Source organism: Suillus discolor (assembly GCF_016758755.1).
Source record: "Suillus discolor strain FC423 chromosome Unknown F5147scaffold_3, whole genome shotgun sequence".
NCBI lineage: Eukaryota > Fungi > Basidiomycota > Agaricomycetes > Boletales > Suillaceae > Suillus > Suillus discolor.
The window spans coordinates 1053559-1070975 of record NW_024541250.1 but is presented as its reverse complement, the minus strand read 5'-3'; the positions used below and the strand labels follow the sequence as shown (position 1 = coordinate 1070975).

The 17417-nt window shown below is 48.9% G+C and overlaps 7 protein-coding genes across 7 annotated transcripts; 4 read left to right on the top strand and 3 right to left on the bottom strand.

Moving 5' to 3' along the window:
* Positions 1-60: 60 nt before the first annotated feature.
* F5147DRAFT_196190 (uncharacterized protein) lies at positions 61-990 on the bottom strand. Its single transcript, XM_041428524.1, has 4 exons — positions 947-990; positions 631-894; positions 226-574; positions 61-174 (listed from the first exon to the last, which is right to left on the bottom strand). The coding sequence occupies exons 2-4, from the start codon at positions 819-821 to the stop codon at positions 106-108; spliced, it is 609 nt and encodes a 202-aa protein (XP_041299169.1). The 5' UTR covers positions 822-894; positions 947-990; the 3' UTR covers positions 61-105.
* Positions 991-1518: 528 nt separating this feature from the next.
* On the top strand, positions 1519-4002 carry F5147DRAFT_832858 (cytochrome P450). The gene is made up of 11 exons (XM_041443833.1): positions 1519-1917; positions 1969-2293; positions 2343-2491; positions 2542-2657; positions 2710-2832; positions 2895-3084; positions 3141-3222; positions 3273-3389; positions 3438-3448; positions 3502-3631; positions 3686-4002. The coding sequence occupies exons 1-11, from the start codon at positions 1722-1724 to the stop codon at positions 3765-3767; spliced, it is 1521 nt and encodes a 506-aa protein (XP_041299168.1). The 5' UTR covers positions 1519-1721; the 3' UTR covers positions 3768-4002.
* A 692-nt stretch (positions 4003-4694) lies between these two features.
* Positions 4695-6977, top strand: F5147DRAFT_801772 (cytochrome P450; the record flags this gene model as incomplete). Its single annotated transcript, XM_041443284.1, has 11 exons — positions 4695-4896; positions 4949-5273; positions 5322-5470; positions 5527-5642; positions 5689-5811; positions 5862-6051; positions 6106-6187; positions 6240-6365; positions 6415-6425; positions 6490-6619; positions 6676-6977. The coding sequence occupies 11 exons, from the start codon at positions 4695-4697 to the stop codon at positions 6755-6757; spliced, it is 1536 nt and encodes a 511-aa protein (XP_041299167.1). The 3' UTR covers positions 6758-6977.
* Positions 6978-9001: 2024 nt separating this feature from the next.
* F5147DRAFT_626511 (uncharacterized protein) lies at positions 9002-9741 on the bottom strand (the record flags this gene model as incomplete). Its single annotated transcript, XM_041432696.1, has 4 exons — positions 9646-9741; positions 9532-9595; positions 9356-9480; positions 9002-9299 (listed from the first exon to the last, which is right to left on the bottom strand). The coding sequence occupies exons 1-4, from the start codon at positions 9678-9680 to the stop codon at positions 9002-9004; spliced, it is 522 nt and encodes a 173-aa protein (XP_041299166.1). The 5' UTR covers positions 9681-9741.
* On the top strand, positions 9742-11193 carry F5147DRAFT_667987 (Uroporphyrinogen decarboxylase). The gene is made up of 3 exons (XM_041435317.1): positions 9742-10022; positions 10073-10575; positions 10638-11193. The coding sequence occupies exons 1-3, from the start codon at positions 9908-9910 to the stop codon at positions 11127-11129; spliced, it is 1110 nt and encodes a 369-aa protein (XP_041299165.1). The 5' UTR covers positions 9742-9907; the 3' UTR covers positions 11130-11193.
* F5147DRAFT_626507 (tyrosine protein phosphatase) lies at positions 11194-13793 on the bottom strand. Its single transcript, XM_041432695.1, has 5 exons — positions 13654-13793; positions 13328-13598; positions 13184-13276; positions 12516-13136; positions 11194-12458 (listed from the first exon to the last, which is right to left on the bottom strand). Exons 1-5 carry the CDS (start codon positions 13692-13694, stop codon positions 11502-11504), a joined length of 1983 nt encoding a protein of 660 aa, XP_041299164.1. The 5' UTR covers positions 13695-13793; the 3' UTR covers positions 11194-11501.
* Positions 13794-14521: 728 nt separating this feature from the next.
* Positions 14522-17344, top strand: F5147DRAFT_750447 (apses-domain-containing protein). Its single transcript, XM_041440159.1, has 5 exons — positions 14522-14646; positions 14712-14743; positions 14799-14968; positions 15027-16969; positions 17020-17344. The coding sequence occupies exons 1-5, from the start codon at positions 14623-14625 to the stop codon at positions 17089-17091; spliced, it is 2241 nt and encodes a 746-aa protein (XP_041299163.1). The 5' UTR covers positions 14522-14622; the 3' UTR covers positions 17092-17344.
* Positions 17345-17417: the final 73 nt, after the last annotated feature.

The window sequence follows — 17417 nt, the reverse complement described above, 5'->3', positions numbered from 1 at the left end:
TATGAACACGTTCTTGGAAAGCGATTGAGGTCATACCGGTTGCTGCGTCGGAGTCGGCCATGAGCTTGGCGTGATATTCTCGAATGCTAAGGATCAGGCGTGGTCCTAGCACAGACATCTGCACGACCTCCGCAATTTGAAGAAAGTCGTAAAAAGTCCGAATGCCCAGGGAATCTATAGGAATGATGAATTGTGGTCACATGTAGAAGTGAAAGATTGACATACCGTTGAGATCAGCGTGGGAGAAATCAAAAATGATATGGGATCAAGAAACTGCAACAAAGCTATCATATCGGACTCTTCAGTCAAAAAAAAGGAATAAGAGTCATAACATGAGCTTGCTTCGCAAAGTAAACCACATGAGTTTTCATCAACACCGCGAAACAGTCCTCGATAATCCCTCCCGTCGAATGTCGTTGTAGTCCACGGAAGTGTTTGACAGCAATCCAGATTGCGAGACATAGTGCGAGGACCTCCCACACGGTACTGAATATCCAAGTAATAGAATTTAGAAGTAGGGAAACTTCCGTATAGGTAGTCGCGCACTGATGAGTACCGGAGAAAATGAGTTCCTCTAGTATTCATCAATGAGCCCCGTGCACGTTTGTTTTCATCCACAATTATGCGCACCTCCTGAAGTACGCATCGTTGCTATTACGACTGCCACTCCGTTGAAAATGGCAACAGCCAGGAAGGTGACAATGAGAAGTATCAGGATCCTTGATACATGGCATATAACCGAGTGATGATGATGACTTGCAGTATGTTTCAGTCAAGTCAATCACCGAGGTGTCGCAAGTGCCAAGCTCACCCCACAGCATTGGTATTTCAGCGCCTGGTCGAGTCGAGACAGTACGCACTCAGAAGGAACTCGTAAATTTGGCCCGCTGACAACTTCCAGTGTAGTGAGGATCACGAAACAGATAAGTAGTAAGAGACGACTCACCTTTAATTTTGATGTGTCGACCTTCTAAGCTATCGGGCATGATGGTGCGATGAAGCAAAACGACAAGGATAGAGGACAAAAGAGTGGTTGAGGGTTCAGGTTATGCTGTGCTTGTGCTGGACGTGTTGTTGACAACTGTTCGGCACGATAGACACTTCAATTTGTATGATTGTACTAAGCGTTGAGGCTAAAGATCACCAACTAGTAGTATTGGACCGGGGAGAATGTGTTAAAGAAGTGGACAATGTGAAAGTGAGTCAAATAGCGAGAACAGCACATCATGCATCATGGTTGAAGGGGACACGCGAGATCGAGGGTGTTGTGGAAACAAAGGTAACAGTCTACATCGCAGCTTCACGGTTCGGACGCACTCACAGACTTCAGGCGACACATGCAAAGAGATATATAAATAGAGCGCCCTGACTACTGTTCGGCTGCCAAGCGACAAGGTATATGCAAGAATGACCTCGGAAACCAATTCATTGGCTGACCATATCGCCTGAAAGAGACAAACAGCCCCTGTGTGGTAGTACTAGCGGACTATTATGTAAGGTCCATCCTTTCCGAGCGGTGAACGAGGTCTTGCTCACGTACCTTGTTGTAGTACCGGCAAGGCCGGCAAAGGCTGGTAACAGACCAATTCATACACTTCCGAAGTGGGCCCAGGAGTTTGCGGCCAGTGAAATATGTCCCACTGTAACACCCACCTCTTATCTGGTTTCATTACAACCCCGCTCTCAAGTTGACTCGGATCGTCCTCATCTAGTATCAGATCATGTTGGCCCTCACAAACGTCACTGCGCTCGACCTATGCCTTGCTTGTGTCGGAGTATATCTGCTCAAGCAGGTCTTCAACAAGAAGAATCCTCCATATCCCCCTGGTCCTCCGGGGTGGCCTCTCATCGGGAATGTCCTGGACATGCCCCACTCAAAGCTCTGGCTCACCTTCACGGAGTGGGGCAATACGTACGGTGAGTATATCTTGTTTCACATAATCTTGCATTCCAACGTCTTGTCGACAGGTGACATTTCGCATATCAAGGTCCTGGGTCAACACATTGTAGTGTTGAACTCTGTCAAGGCTGCGATGGACATGCTGGACAACAAGGGCACTATTTACTCTGACCGTCCTGTGTTTCCTGTCGGTGGTGATCTTATTGGTTACAAAAACGCTACGTCTCTCCTCCCTTACTGCGGCCGTTTACGCCAGCACCGCAAAAACTCTCACAGCGTCATTGGCACCCGCGCCGCTGTGGCAATTTATAACCAGGTTGAGGAGGTCGAGACTCGCCGATTCCTCAAGCGTGTGCTCGCGAAACCCGATCAACTGCAGGCGCATGTTCGACAGTAGGTATCATTTATCATTGTATCGACATGATCTTCTTGATTTTTATAGCACCGCTGGCGCTGTGATTCTGCGCATCTCTCATGGTTACGAGGTGAAAGAGAACGACGATCCTTTCGTTGACCTTGCAGACCGTGTTGTGGACCAGTGGTCGCGTGCCACTGCTCCTGGCGCTTTCATAGCTGATGCTGTGCCATTCTGTAAGCCATAGTATTCAGATGTTTGTTTCAAATGGCCTCACCACTTTTAGTGATCAAGGTCCCCGAATGGTTCCCTGGTGCTGGTTTCAAGCGTCTGGCCCGCGAATGGCACGACGACTTTGAAGAATTGATTTCTGCACCGTACAAGTTTGTCGTGGATCAGATGGTGACCATCATCTATAATTCTGCGAGTATGTGTTGAAGTTTGACTTTCACAGGCTGCTGGCATTGCCCCGGAGTCTTTCACATCGAATCTGTTGAGAGGCGGTAGTTTGTCAGCGGAAGACGAGCACAATGTGAAGTTGTCTGCTGCAACCCTATACGCTAGCGCTTCTGACACTGTTGGTCCCTCGCTCTGTATTTCTGACAATCATCTTCTGAGAGCGCCACACTTTTCCCCCAGACTGTTTCTACTATTAATGCGTTCTTCCTAGCTATGACGCTGTTCCCTGACGTGCAGAAGAAGGCTCAGGCCGAAATAGATGCTGTTATCGGTCCTGATCGTCTTCCCTCCTTCGCCGACCAAGACACACTCCCCTACATCGGAGCGCTTGTTAAAGAGGCCCTACGATGGCATTCTGTTCTCCCTATCGGTTTGTGTGTTTCATTTAACGCATTATATAGTTGCCGAGCGGTATTTCAATGTCAGGTATTCCGCACTGCGTCTCTAAGGACGACATCCATGACGGGTACTACATCCCAAAAGGTTCCTTGATCATGACTAACATCTGGTTGGTATTCTTTTTCCCATATTCGATGTTTGAACAGAATATGATGGCAGGTTCATGCTGAATGACCCGAAGAGATATGCCAACCCTTCGCAATTCAATCCTGAACGCTTTTTAGGCAAGCATCCTGAGACAGATCCACGCACGATCTGCTTCGGTTTTGGAAGACGGTAAGTATGCAGCAGGTTTTTGTGGCATGCTAACTTTCTGCTTTGCAGTATTTGTCCAGGTATGCCCGACTCCCAAACTGTATTTAGACGTTCAGTTGATTTCCGTTTACAGCTATTCACCTCGCTGAGGCCTCTGTCTGGTTATCCGCTGCGATGTCACTGGCCGTGTTCGATATCTCGAAGGCCATCGAGAACGGTATTGAGATCATCCCCGAGGTCGATCCATTATCAGGCACAGTCAGGTATGTTGGATATCTGATCACGTCCGGCGCTGATCCGAATATATGCCCTTCTAGCCGCCCTAACCCCTTCAAGTGTTCCATTGAGCCTCGCTCTTCAAAAGCCATCGCGCTCATTGAGCAAGATGCTAACTATTAAGTATGTGAAGATGAATTACAAAGCTGATGAAAGTACTTGCTGTGGGCGGTGTCACATCGCGATACAATTGCACACGTTTTCTTGTTCCATGTTGACAGTGCATACTCTGGCATCAAAGACGCTTCCTGACAAGAAGCCTGTGTGGTACCTCTCGCCCATAGTCAAGAGCACACCCAAATATTTTGGCTATCTATTCATTGATTAGCACCTCCATGGTGGCTACTTCTGGCTACATCACCAACAGCTCGCGACAGACTTGTCGTGCTGAGTGGCCCATCTTACTAACATCACGAATGTTCATCTCTCAAACTTTCAACTGCGGAGCCGCGAGATTCGTGGATGTCAGAACTTTCGAGTGCCATCGATTTTTATTATCTCCCTCGTTGCTCGTTTGAGCGCGTAGGATGGAATCATTGGTCTGACGCTTCTGGGCTCTACCGCAGTCCACATCCCTTCCTCTTCATCTCCCAATCCAATCCGGTTTCGAAATGTTGAGGCTTGGAAACTTTTTCTCTGAATCAGTACGAACCCGTTGTAAATCTATATGCCGCAAGGGTCGCCAATGACCGGACATGGAATTCCAGGGTCCTAGTGATGTGACGCGACCTACTCCGCGATTGTAGGTGGGCCTTGCTGTCATATCTTGTTGTCAATGCTGATTTCATTCCACCGTGTCTTCTATCATATTGAAATACAGCCTGCGATAACGGTACTATGACACTGCGCAGCGAAACCCTGGAAACTTCATTATACACTTAATATTTTAGAATCCAAGGCATGCAAATTCGATATGCCTATATGTCCACCATGCATCAGGTTCTAGTATCCTGGCTGCTGGCATTGTATATCATTGTTGAACGTTGAGCGACCGCATAAGAGGCATCGCACGACTTTGTTCCTGAGTTTTTCATTTTCTGCTAGCAGACCATGTCGACGCTCACCAACGTCGTTTGGCTGAACTCAATATGTCTTGCTGGTATCGGAGCATATCTGCTAATGCGGGTGTTTAAAAAGAAACAACCTGCACCATATCCACCCGGTCCTCCGGGGTTACCTCTCGTTGGGAATGTCCTAGACATGCCTCAAGCCAAGCCCTGGCTCACCTTCATGGAGTGGGGCCAGAAGTATGGTGGGTCCCTCATGTTTTGCCTAAATCATGCATTTCAAAGTCTTGTCTGTAGGTGATATCTCGCATGTCGAGATTCTAGGTCAGCACACCATCGTGCTGAACTCGGTCAAGACTGCGATGGACATGCTGGACCATAAGAGCATGGTGTACTCTGACCGTCCTGTTCTTCCTATGACTGATGAATTTGCTGGCTGGAAGGACACTTTACTTTTTCTCCCCTACGGCGACCGTTTTCGTCAGTACCGCAAACACCTCCACCGTACCATTGGCAGCCGGGCGGCATTGGACACCTACAACCTGATTGAGGAGATTGAGACCCACCGATTCCTTAAGCGTGTGCTTACGACACCCGACCAATTACAGGAACACATTCGACAGTATGTAATTCATTATTGATGCATCGACATAATTTTGAATTTTGATAGCACCGCTGGCGCCATCATTTTGCGCATCTCTTATGGTTATGAAGTCAAAGAGAGCAATGATCCATTCATTGGTATTGCAAAACGCGCCCTTGACAATTTCTCGAATCCCAATGCTTTCTGTGACTTCCTGGTTGAATTTCTTCCATTCTGTAAGTAAGCTACTAGTATAGCATTTTTTTTGGTCCCAATAACCTCACCCTTTTAGTGGCCAAGGTCCCCGAGTGGCTTCCTGGTGCTGGCTTCAAGCGCCTAGCGCGTGAAAGCCATGAGATGGCCCAAGAGATGGCTTCTGCACCCTACAAGTTCGCCATGGATCAGATGGTGACCATCATTCGTCCTGGTCATCGATTGAACTTGAATTTTATAGGCTGCTGGTATTGCTCCGATATCATGCATCTCGACTATGTTTGAAGGTCGAACTCTGAGTGCGGAAGAAGATGACGTTGCGAAATGGTCTGCTGCATCTTTATACGCCGGTGGTTCCGATACGGTAAGTAGGTCGCTATTTTAAATCATCATTTTTTAACCTGATCTTTTCAGACTGTATCTGCGATACATTCGTTCTTTTTGGCTATGACATTATTCCCTGATGTGCAAAAGAAGGCTCAGGCTGAAATAGATGCTGTTGTCGGTCCTGATCGTCTTCCCTGCTTAGCCGACCGCACCTCCCTCCCCTATATCGAGGCGCTTGCCAAAGAGGTGCTGCGCTGGAGTGTTGTCACTCCTCTCGGTATGTGTGTCGTTTATCACATTCCTGCGTTGTCAGACGGTATCTCAATGATAGGTTTTCCTCACGGCGTTAGCGAGGACAACATCCATGACGGGTACTATATTCCGAAAGGTTCCCTTATCATAGCCAACCTTTGGTTAGTATCTCCCTCGTTCCACGTTCGACATGTTCATGGAATATAACGACAGGTTCATGCTCAACAACCCGGAGACATATGCTAATCCCTCGCAATTCAACCCTGAACGCTTTTTGACCAATGATGGAAAGCAACCAGAGCCGGAGCCCCGCACGATCTGCTTCGGGTTTGGAAGACGGTAAGCATGGAGGTTATCTTGAAAGGAATTCTAACTTTCTGCTACCCAGTATCTGTCCGGGTATGCCCAACGCACAAAATCGGCCAACAAAGAAGTATTCTGATGTTGCTTTGTTCATTCACAGGTCTCCTCCTTGCTGAAGCCTCCATCTGGTTATCCGCCGCAAGGTCACTGGCCGTGTTTGATGTCTCGAAGGTCGTCGAGAACGGTGTTGAGATCCCTCCCGAGATTGATTATTCAACAGGCACAATCAGGTGAGTCGCGTGTCTCATAGCGCCCGCTGTGCTGGTCTATATAAATACACTCTTAGCCATCCGAAACCTTTCAAATGCTCAATCAAGCCTCGCTCTGCAGCCTCCACTCAGCTCATTCAGCAAGACGCTAGATACTAAGTGCTTGATCAAAGATGAACATAGTAGGGAAATACTCCTCGCCATGGGCGCCTCACCGGCGGGTTGCACACTCTTATCGATCGATATATAATCATGCAGCCAGTGGTTTTCGTTCTCTGGGTTGAACGTTCAAAGTCACGTGACCAGACGACTGGCCGAATGACATTGGAATTGCATCATCAAACCATTACGCAGTCCAGACTGTCCTCCAAGTGGGCATATTGATTTTGTCATGGGTAGTATCATAGAAATCCCAGTACTCACGTTTTCTGCTCCGGGCCTCCGGCCTAGCGTTCTGTGCACCGAATGGCTGTAATTTACGTACTACTCAGTGTGCTTGTTCGGAACTTCAAGCTTCAAGCTTCAAGTTTCGTACTAGCCGCCCTGTTCTTCCTATGGGTGGGGAATTGGCTGGAAGGACTCTTTCCCTCTTGTCCCTTACGGTGACCATTTTCGCCAGTACAGCAAGAACATCCACCGCGTCATTGGCAGTGCTGCAGTCGACATATACAGCCAGGTCGGGGAGGTTGAGACTTGCCAATTCTTGAAGAGGGTGCTTCAAGGATAGATGATACAAACTGCCGAATATGAGTGACTCATATTCAGCAGTATGTATCATCTATCCTTGCATTGGGAATTTTGAATTTGTACTATAGCACTGCTGGCGCTATCATTCTATGCATCTCCCATGGTTACGTGGTGAAAGAGAACAAATGTTCCCTTCGTCAACCTTGCAGACTGCGCTGTGGCCCAAACCTCTCAGTCCACGGCTCTCGGTGCCTTCATGGTTGGCATTATGCCATTCTGTAAATTATAACTTACATTCTGACGTTTACTTTTGATCTCACCATTTTACTAGTGGCCAAGGTTCCCGCGTGGCTCCTTTGTGCTGGGTTCAAGCGCATAGCACGTGAATGGCGTGAGACCCTTGAAGAAGTAGTTTCTGCTCCCCACAAGTTCGTCAAAGATACAACACGCTCGTAGCCACCACAAACCCTTCAAGTGTTTTATTAAGCCTTGCTCTGCAATGTCCATTGCGCTCATTCAACAGGACGCCAACTACTAAGCTTGCAAAGATGAAAAACACAGGAATGTACTCTCTGTGTGGGTAGCCATCTTCACACTTGCCATCTAAATTCGATCCGCCCGAATAGTTTGCAGTTTACATCCCAGGATTGTGGCATCACATCACGATATCATTCATGTTTTCTTGCCTATGCATGCACTGTTTCCAAAAATGCTTGCGGTCTATGACAATCTGTCTGTCTGACACCTCCAGCCTAATGAGGAGTACTTGAGTATTTCTTCTTCTCTATGTTCAATATCTGACATCTCAACCACCTTCGGAACAGCTCGTTGACAGACTGCTAATGCTGGGTCCACCATCTCACAGGGTGAAGAAATCCCCCCCTTTTCGGTTCAGGATGATATCCGATGGACTCATCATTCCTATGGGAATGCAAATATAAAAATGATTATTTGGCTATGACAGACAAGTTGAAACACGTGTTGCATGCTCATTAACATTGCATGTTTGCTCAACATATTCAGTAGCAATTCCGTACTCAGTAAGTCATGGTACGTCGCGTTTAGAGGTGCAGGTTCTTATTCATTGCATGGGCGAACTTTGAATTTGATAGTGCCACTGATAATCGAGTCTGTTCAACTGCCAGTGGGGGCAGGAAATCACATTGACTGTGTCTCTATTCTAATGTCACGATCGCTCCATCTCCCTTATTTTCAAACCTCGTTTCTCATAGGAACTTCATGCGCACACTTCATCATGGCGAGCGCCATTCAAGACAACTTACATCTCATCGATGTGTTGTCAACGTACCGATCTCCAAACTTGCAAAGGTAGAACCATTGGAGATTAGCCGACTTGGTCCCAACGATTTGCTCAGTTCTTTCCACGGAAGTGGACTAGCTGCGGCGTTAACATGCTGAGTTCGATCCTGTTTGTCTTTTGATATGCTACCGGACCACAGTATGCGCGCTTTCTCACAACAACGATATAAGAAATACTCGCCTATCATCGTCTTGAAGCTTAGCTAATTCTATCATTGACTTTGCTTGAATTATTAGTCTCCCAACTGCAAATAATTCCTTGTAATGAATAAATAAGATAAATAAATAGCTTGCAGTTGGTGGTATGAGCACATTACCTTGCGCAGAGGGCGCAGTCAAACCTTGTGGTGTCCAGTCAGACTATATATAGAGATGCCAGGACTGCAATAGTCAAATTCACTCTTTCTGGACCGCCGAAGGTGTCAGAGCGTCATTTAGCTGAGGAATAGCTGCATTGAAATTGGGATTGCCCGAATCACATGGTTGCAGGTTTGGCGTCGATTGGCCTAGCATCCCGGTCAAGAACTGAAAGAAAGCATCAAAGCACACATGTAAATGCTCACTTGGAGTAATATTGTTCTTTTCGCTTCTGCCTGCCGACATGGTACGTTCCAGTGAAGCACGTATGCCGGCGATGAATGATGGATCAGATAATAAAGGAGCATCAACTACCGCTCGCTCGACAATAGGATAGCTGAGAAAAGTAGGCCCGGTCATCAGTACTGACCAAGTGGAGATGAGCGGACGAACCGGTCGATTTCCCCTAACAGCTCACGCTGGATAGCATCATTGGGCATGGATATCAATTTTGGGTCAGAAGATAGCCGTTGTCGGGCTATATCATCGACACGAGACTTAAAGGCCTCAGTGCGTTCCTGTAGGCAGGGTAAGCGGTTGTGCCACGTATGTATTGGATGATAACTCACACTGCGCTGGAAATGTGATAGGAGATCACGTCTCAGACGGTCAAATTCGCCCGATTTTTTGAATCTGCGGTGTGGCTCTTAAGTATTACCCCGGTAGTATACAAAGTGACTTACTCGTCTATTAATTGGGTCGGATTGGTGATGGTCATAATACAAAGGGCGCATACTAGGCGCTGAGAGATAACGAGGTGACGGTGAAGGTGAGAAGGACTCTCGGAAATAAAGACCCCGATTCGGACATAAGCAGAATCTAGAAGTTCATGATCAGGATAATACCGCACCCAAACGAATTAACTGGGCCTCTTTATTTTCATCACAAACCACATTCGCTGGCATCTGGCGCGTACAAAAGTCATTTTTTCACCTGATCATCAAAATGACTCAAGAGTTTCCGACTCTAACAAATGACCTACTCCTCCGCGCAGCTCGCGGTGAGCAGACAGAGCGGGCACCTGTATGGGTCATGCGCCAAGCAGGGAGATATCTCCCAGGTACGCCGTCTAGATAACCTCTCCCTCCGATCCACCATAACCTACACCAGAGTTCCGAAAAACTCGTGAAACCCATGAGTTCTTCGAGATATGCCGCTCGCCCACTCTCGCAACAGAGATCACCATGCAGCCCATCCGGCGGTACGCCGGCCTTCTCGATGCAGCCATCATCTTCTCCGATATCCTCGTAGTGCCGCAGGCCATGGGTATGGAAGTGATTATGAACCCGGGCCCGCACTTCACTGATCCCTTGAACACGCCTGCGGACGTCGAGAAGCTGCCCCGGGAGGTAGATGTAGAGAAAGAGCTCGGATATGTGTTCGAGGCACTCACCCTCACGCGGAAAACCCTTGCAGGCCAGGTTCCCCTCATCGGCTTCAGCGGGGCGCCGTGGACACTTATGATGTACATGATCGAGGGCGGTGGAAGCCAAACGCGTCAAAAATCAAAGACGTGGCTCTTTAAACACCCTGAGGCTTCAAAACAGCTCCTTGAGCGCATCACAGACATCTGTGTGCAGTATCTCATCGGGCAGGTGAACGCTGGCGCACAGGTTCGTCTGCGTCTGTCTCATCGTGCATCGGATCACAGAAGCTGAATTATGACTACCAACAGCTCCTACAGGTATTCGATTCGAATGCTGGAGATTTGTCGCCGTACGACTTTTCTACGTTTTCTCTACCATATTTGAAGCGTATCGCGGACGAAGTCCGTGAGGGTCTCAAGGTCCGGCAACTCCCTGTCGTCCCTCTCACCTTATTTGCAAAAGGCGCATCCCCATCCCTCGCTGCAAGCGCAGGATACGACACCATCGGTCTCGACTGGACGCTCGACCCTCGGGATGTTGCCAAGGTCACTGATGGTATCATTGATGGTAGAACCATCACTCTGCAAGGCAACCTCGATCCCGTGGTGCTCTATGGCGGCAGAGAGGCCATCGAGCGCGAGGTAAAGAGGATGTGCAGTGCGTTCCATGATGCTAGGCGCGGTGCATGCAAAGCTTGGATTGCGAATTTGGGTCATGGCATCACACCAGGGGTTGATCCAGAAGACATGAAGTTCTTCCTGGAGTGTGTTCACAAGTACTCAGCAGTACCGTCTTCATAACGCGGGAGAGGGGCAAAAGAAGTTATAATTGTACCAATAGAATCATTTCATTCACGCTGCTAACAGGCGGGATGTCTTGAACGAGATCGCCCGCTCTCGCATATCATTCCATAGTGCCTTCTTGTAAGACAAGTGGCACGGAAAGGTAAATGAGATCAAAGCTACACGATATGAATGCTCGATGGATGGATGATTTGGGGGTAATGTGGACAGTGCAGGTACTGAGCCTATACAACGCCAGAGAAAATTTCACCATTAAATACAGAAAAAAATGGAAATGATCATTGTCAATAATAAAAAGTGCGAGAATTGACTGAACATGAACACAACAAAGCAAGAATATAGCTTGCGACAGATTCAATGGTATGGTGTCTATGCAACGACATCTGCAGCGCTAAAACTGCTTCTTCTCCGTCTAACGGGCCGTGGACCAGGGCGTTGTGAAGACTTGGAAGGAGGCATGACAATGGCAGATGCTCCTGCCTTCATCCACGATTCAGGTTTACCTGACCGCGTGGTTGGTAGCTCTGCCAGCGCGGGTGCAGGGTTATGTTTCTTGGTGAGTGTCGGTAATCGTGAAGGGGTAGGTGAAGGGGGTTGGGGTACACGGCGCGCTGATGGGGCACCAGGCCCTCTTGCGGCGGCGGTACTCCGGGCCGCTGAAGCTCCAGTCAATCGGGGTATCTTGTTAGGAGGTGGAGCCGCCGCTCGACTGCTCCTGGCGGCAGTAGTCTTCTGATGTACGCTTGTCGCGGATGACCGTAACACCCGCGTCGGGCGTTGTTCGGACGCTGTACCTCTTGCGCCCGAGACTCGAGTCGTTGTCCTAGCGCGAGGCCGGGCAACGGGTGGTGCTGCTCCAAGAGCAGGAAGGGTATCATCCATCTCCACATCTTCTTCGTCCGATTCAATAGCGACTCGTTTTGCCATAGGCGTCTTGCGTGGCTGTCCGGGAGGAGGCGTCTCACGCGTCCTCGCAGCTATGACAGCACGACCGGGGGTGACAGGTGGTAGGGGTAGAGGTGCTGCGGGTGGCGTCAACGACCTGGTTTCGTGCATGACTTCGTCTTGTTCCGCAGGAGGTGTAGCAGGAGTCACGACATGTGCGGTAGCTGCGACTGCAGCTGCCTGCAAGCGTCGTATCTCATCTGCAGCGGCCCACTTGGCCCATTGAAGCTGCATCTGGTGCATGTAATGTTGTTGTGGACCAACAACACAACCTGGCCTGACAATGCGCATAAACGCAATCGCCTCCGATGCCGTGAAGCCATACTTCCAGACAAGATATGCTCCAATGAGGCATCCGGTGCGACCGAGCCCCGCTTTGCACTGAGTATCATATAGATATGTTAGAACAGAAGCAAAAATACATATGAAATAACCCACATGTACAGCAACGACCCCACCGCCCTCGATGACGGCATCTGCCACATCAATGAAAGTGCGAACGATTTCGTCTGACGGGTTTGACCCATCTTCGAAACAAAGATCGAGATGTTTGATTCCACGATCCAAAAATAGCTGTTTATCGTAGAGCTCTGCATTGAGACGGACGACGAGGTCGACTTTATGCTTCTCAAAATAATCGAGGCAATTGCAGAAAGCGGAATTAAGTTTACGTTGTAGAGCAAGTTTGCGAGGCGACTTTGGTGGTGAAGCTACACCGGGTCGCACAGGGGATGCAGGAACTGCAACAGCAGTAGCAGTCTCGATTTCATTCCTCTGTTTTGTCCACGCATAATCTCTAGGTGAAGCAAATGCGATGAAGTTGGGTGTTATCCAGTTCCAGTCACCATTCTCGACCTTTTCATAGAACTCGTAGTCTTGGAGGTCGAAAGTATCCAGGTCGATAAGGCGGTTTTGAATTCCTTTCCAGAAACCCCACAAACAGTCGTGAATGCTAAGGTTGAAGGTTGAAGGGCCACGTCCTGCGTCTCTGAAGGACATGAACTCTAGTTCGCTTATGGGTTGGAAGCAGCGCCATGGAGTGTAATTATGGACGATCAACTGAAAGGGGGTGAATACGGTAGGATTTTGTGAGATGACGGTCATACCATGTACAATGCCATCAACAAAGCAGCATTAGCTTTACGACGTGGATCATCCGAGGAATAAAGAACGAGACGGTGTGCACTGAGATCTTCATCCTGTGGCGATCATGATCGCGTGCAAACGATCGAGGAGAATTGGACGCGTACCTTCAAAAGGCCGTGAATTAAGAGGCACGCTTTGTAGACCATTGCGAGGTTTAGCGGGCCCCAATCCTGATAAAATGAGGTGTAGAGCAATTGGTCATCAATTGTAAAGTAGTAGTAAATTGCGTCATCGTCCGGGGAGGGTGCTGAAGGACCAAGTGGTGCACCCATGTGGGGTTGGGGGCGAATCCTTGGTGCATTTCCTGAGTTCGAGGCTGTGCTATTGAGAGATTGGGGAGATGGTGCGGGGTAGGGGAAGGTAGTAAAGTAAAGTCTAGAGATAGGATTAATTCAGAAAATTGGACATGACCAGTCGTGAGCGGACTTTCCTGTCTCCAAAATAACAGAGCGGTGCGCAAGCTGGTGCCATGAAAGGAGCTCACTGTTGTGAACGGTGACTAGAGCAGTAGAAAGCCTCGTGGTGGTCAGAGAGAAAGACGCGGTTTGTGAGGCAGGAACAATTGCCGCTATCAAGCCTCGAGGAAAGAACCACACCTTACAAAAGGAAACGGGTCCCGTGACCGTCGCGTCAGGTCTTTGCTTTCTTCAATATCCTTTTGTTCTACTTCTTTGACAGTCAAAGTAATTAACTGCTCTCACTTGCCACAGGCAGCTTCCAGAATCATAAAGAGATCATCACCAAGAGTCGAGCAAGGATAATCCTAGTTCCCTGGTAAAAACAGTGCGTCTGCAACGAGGCAACCCGCTAAACAACGTGTGTGTACATTAATGTGCGGCAGTATCTAATTCTAGGCGAACAGACTAGGAAGCCTAAATGCAATACCAAGGGGTCACGGGCGTAACTGAATCGAGATAGACTTGCGAAGAACACGAGTATCCGAGTCGGATCTTATTACTAAGTGATGGATTGTCAGGGATCTTAGCGCGAATGGTTTCAAAGGCGGTTGAAACGCACTCTTGAGACATTGCAAACCCACCCACAGCTCATCACGGTGTAGTCCTGTAGCATTTCAGACCGTTGTAAGAAAAACTTCCAGGTCAGGCCTTGAGAGCTTGAAGAGCCTGAACAAAGTTACTGTGGTTGTTGCTAGTTTGTAGATGCAGTGCTGGTACATGATATTCAGTGATAGACATGCTCTCTACAGAGCTGAATGCAACTATGGAGTCCTTTCATGTCGCAGCGCTGAGAGGATGACATCGCGTTGTTTGTTCTTGTTGAAGCACGTGTATGTATCGGAAACCGCGACGCCGTCAGCACCAGCTCGCCTGAGGGTCCACCATCAAAATCGCTCTGATAGCAGGAATCACACGCATATACGCGTTTCGCTGTCTTCATCATGCCTGAGGGACAGATTTTCAAGGTGCTACTACTTGCTACCCGCTAACCGCCCCACACTGACCCCATCCCTGTGGCCCATAACCTTAGGCAACTTACAGTGGAATTCCCGTGTTCGAGATGTGAGTCATTCATTCCACATTCAAGTCTCAGCCTCTTTCATGGCTACGCGCCCAGGATGTGCAAGGGCGTTGCTGTTATGCGCCGGCGCGCTGACTCGTGGCTCAACGCGACTCAGATCCTGAAAGTCGCAGGATTCGACAAACCTCAGCGGACCCGCGTGCTCGAGAGAGAAGTCCAGAAGGGCGAGCACGAAAAAGTTCAGGGTGGGTATGGAAAGTACCAAGGTATGCAATCTCCGTGACTCCTTTTTTGTGATCACTTAAATAACACGCCCCACTACAGGAACGTGGATACCTCTTGAACGAGGTCTGGCTCTGGCAAAACAGTACAACTGTGAAGCTGCTCTGCGCCCCATCATTGATTTTCAGCCGGCAGCCAAGAGCCCGCCTCTGGCTCCTAAACATCTCGTCTCTACAAGTGCAACGGCTCGTCCTGCGCGTCGCACAGCTGCAGCTGCAGAAGCAGCAGCCGCCCTTGCTGCTGCTGCGCGTTCGCGTCGTAATGTAGAACCCCCAGTTGAATCTGATCACGAAATTTTATCCGTTCATGCATCAGAGGATGGATCTATGACATCCTCGCCTTCCCGCGGTTCGTCAAGTTCACGCACTCCCTCACCTATCGGAAATACATTTGGATCGACGGACGCTACTAGAGACCGTCGTAGTGGCAATCGTCGAAAACCGCCACAGCGCCACATAGATGAGCGCTATGATGACGAGGGTTCAGAGGAGGAACCCACGCAACCCAACGGCGCCACCGACCCACGCGCATACGCAGACCAAATCCTCGAGTACTTCATTTCTGACTCAAATCAAGTTCCTCAGGTTCTTATTTCCCCACCGCCTGATTTTGACCCGAACACCGCCATTGATGACGATGGTCATACGGCATTGCATTGGGCCTCAGCAATGGGCCGCCTACGTATTGTCAAGTTGTTGATCACGGCAGGTGCAGAAATATTCAAAGTGAACAAAGCAGGCCAGACTGCACTTATGCGAAGTGTCATGTTTGCAAATAACTATGATGTGCGGAAATTCCCCGAGCTGTACGAACTTCTTCACCGTTCCACACTCAACATCGACAATTATAACCGGACCGTGTTTCACCACATCGTCGATGTTGCAATGTCGAAGGGGAAGACACATGCCGCTCGGTACTACATGGAAACAGTGCTCAACCGCCTAGCTGACTATCCAAAAGAACTCGCGGATGTCATCAACTTTCAAGACGAAGACGGTGAAACTGCATTGACAATGGCTGCCCGGTGTCGGAGCAAGCGTCTCGTGAAACTCCTGATCGACCACGGGGCTAATCCAAAGATTATCAACAATGATGGCAAGAGCACTGAAGACTACATCCTCGAGGACGAACGTTTCCGTTCATCTCCAGGCCCAACCTCACGCCTGTCAACGATGTCCTTCCGCAATGCTCAAGCGACTCTCGGCCCCACAACCTCCAATGCCATGACGTTGGCCTACCCTATGAATGGTGACAAGCCGCCGCTCCATCACTCGGTTGCAGCGCAGAAGGCCAGCACGCGCTGTGTCAATGACATCACGAGCATGCTCGACAGTCTCGCCTCATCATTTGACCGCGAACTGCAAGAAAAAGAACGTGACATGACACAAGCACATGCACTCTTGCAGAACATTCAACAAGAAATTCTAGAGAGTCACCGGGCTGTGAACCAGCTCAAAACGAAAGCAGAGGGGCTGCAGCTGGCTAAGAGTGTGCTTGTAGATTTGGAAGGACGGCTACTTGAGAAGATGGGGAGGCGGTATCGTCTTGGCTGGGAGAAATGGTTAAATGATGAGGAGAAGCGTGAAATGTCGATACGGAAGGTTGCTGATGGAGAGTTAAGAATCACAGCAGCGACAGTTCCTTATCGGACGGACGACGTCATCGAGGAAGTCGTAGAGCCTGGAAAAGACAAGGGGAAAGGGAAGCGAAAGGCGTTACCCCAAGAGGAAGATATCTCGGACCTGTTGGCGCTATATGCTGACGTTCCTACGGATCCGGAAGCAATTCGAGCCGCCTGCGATGCCTTACGAGAAGAGATTGGACTGCACAGGAAACGAAGGAAAGATATGTTTGATGAGCTGGCGTCATTCCAAGCAGAGGCGGGGACTGGGGGACGAATGGCAGAGTATAGAAAACTGATTGGGGCAGGGTGCGGTGGAATGCAGCCATCGGAAGTGGACAACGTGATTGGGATGCTTCTCGAGGTGATTACATTTCTTCGAGTATTGGCAATGTCTCATCTTTTCTGCTGTAGACGCTGGAATCGGAGGAACCTAGTGCGTCATCAACAGCATGGAGCGGGTCCAAAGCTGGACCGATGACCTGACGGCTAGGTTTGTTGAGGCATTGGTAATTTATGACATTCTTCTCTTGTAATCATACCGAGCCTTTATTGCTGGATCTCGACTTCAATACAAAAATCGCACATCAATCGTGGACTCTCGCCTTTCTGCTGAAACATGGGAAATTTCCCCTGCAGGTCAAGAGTCGTACGGAGACTAAAATAACATTAATGTTTGCTTTCGTTGCCCTGTAATCCCGGTGGGCAATCAGACGTCGACCAGAGTAGTGACTACCTCGCAGTCATTTGCTGATACAAAATGAAATAAAAAAAACTAGTTTGCATTTTTAATTCGATGAACAATGCCGGGG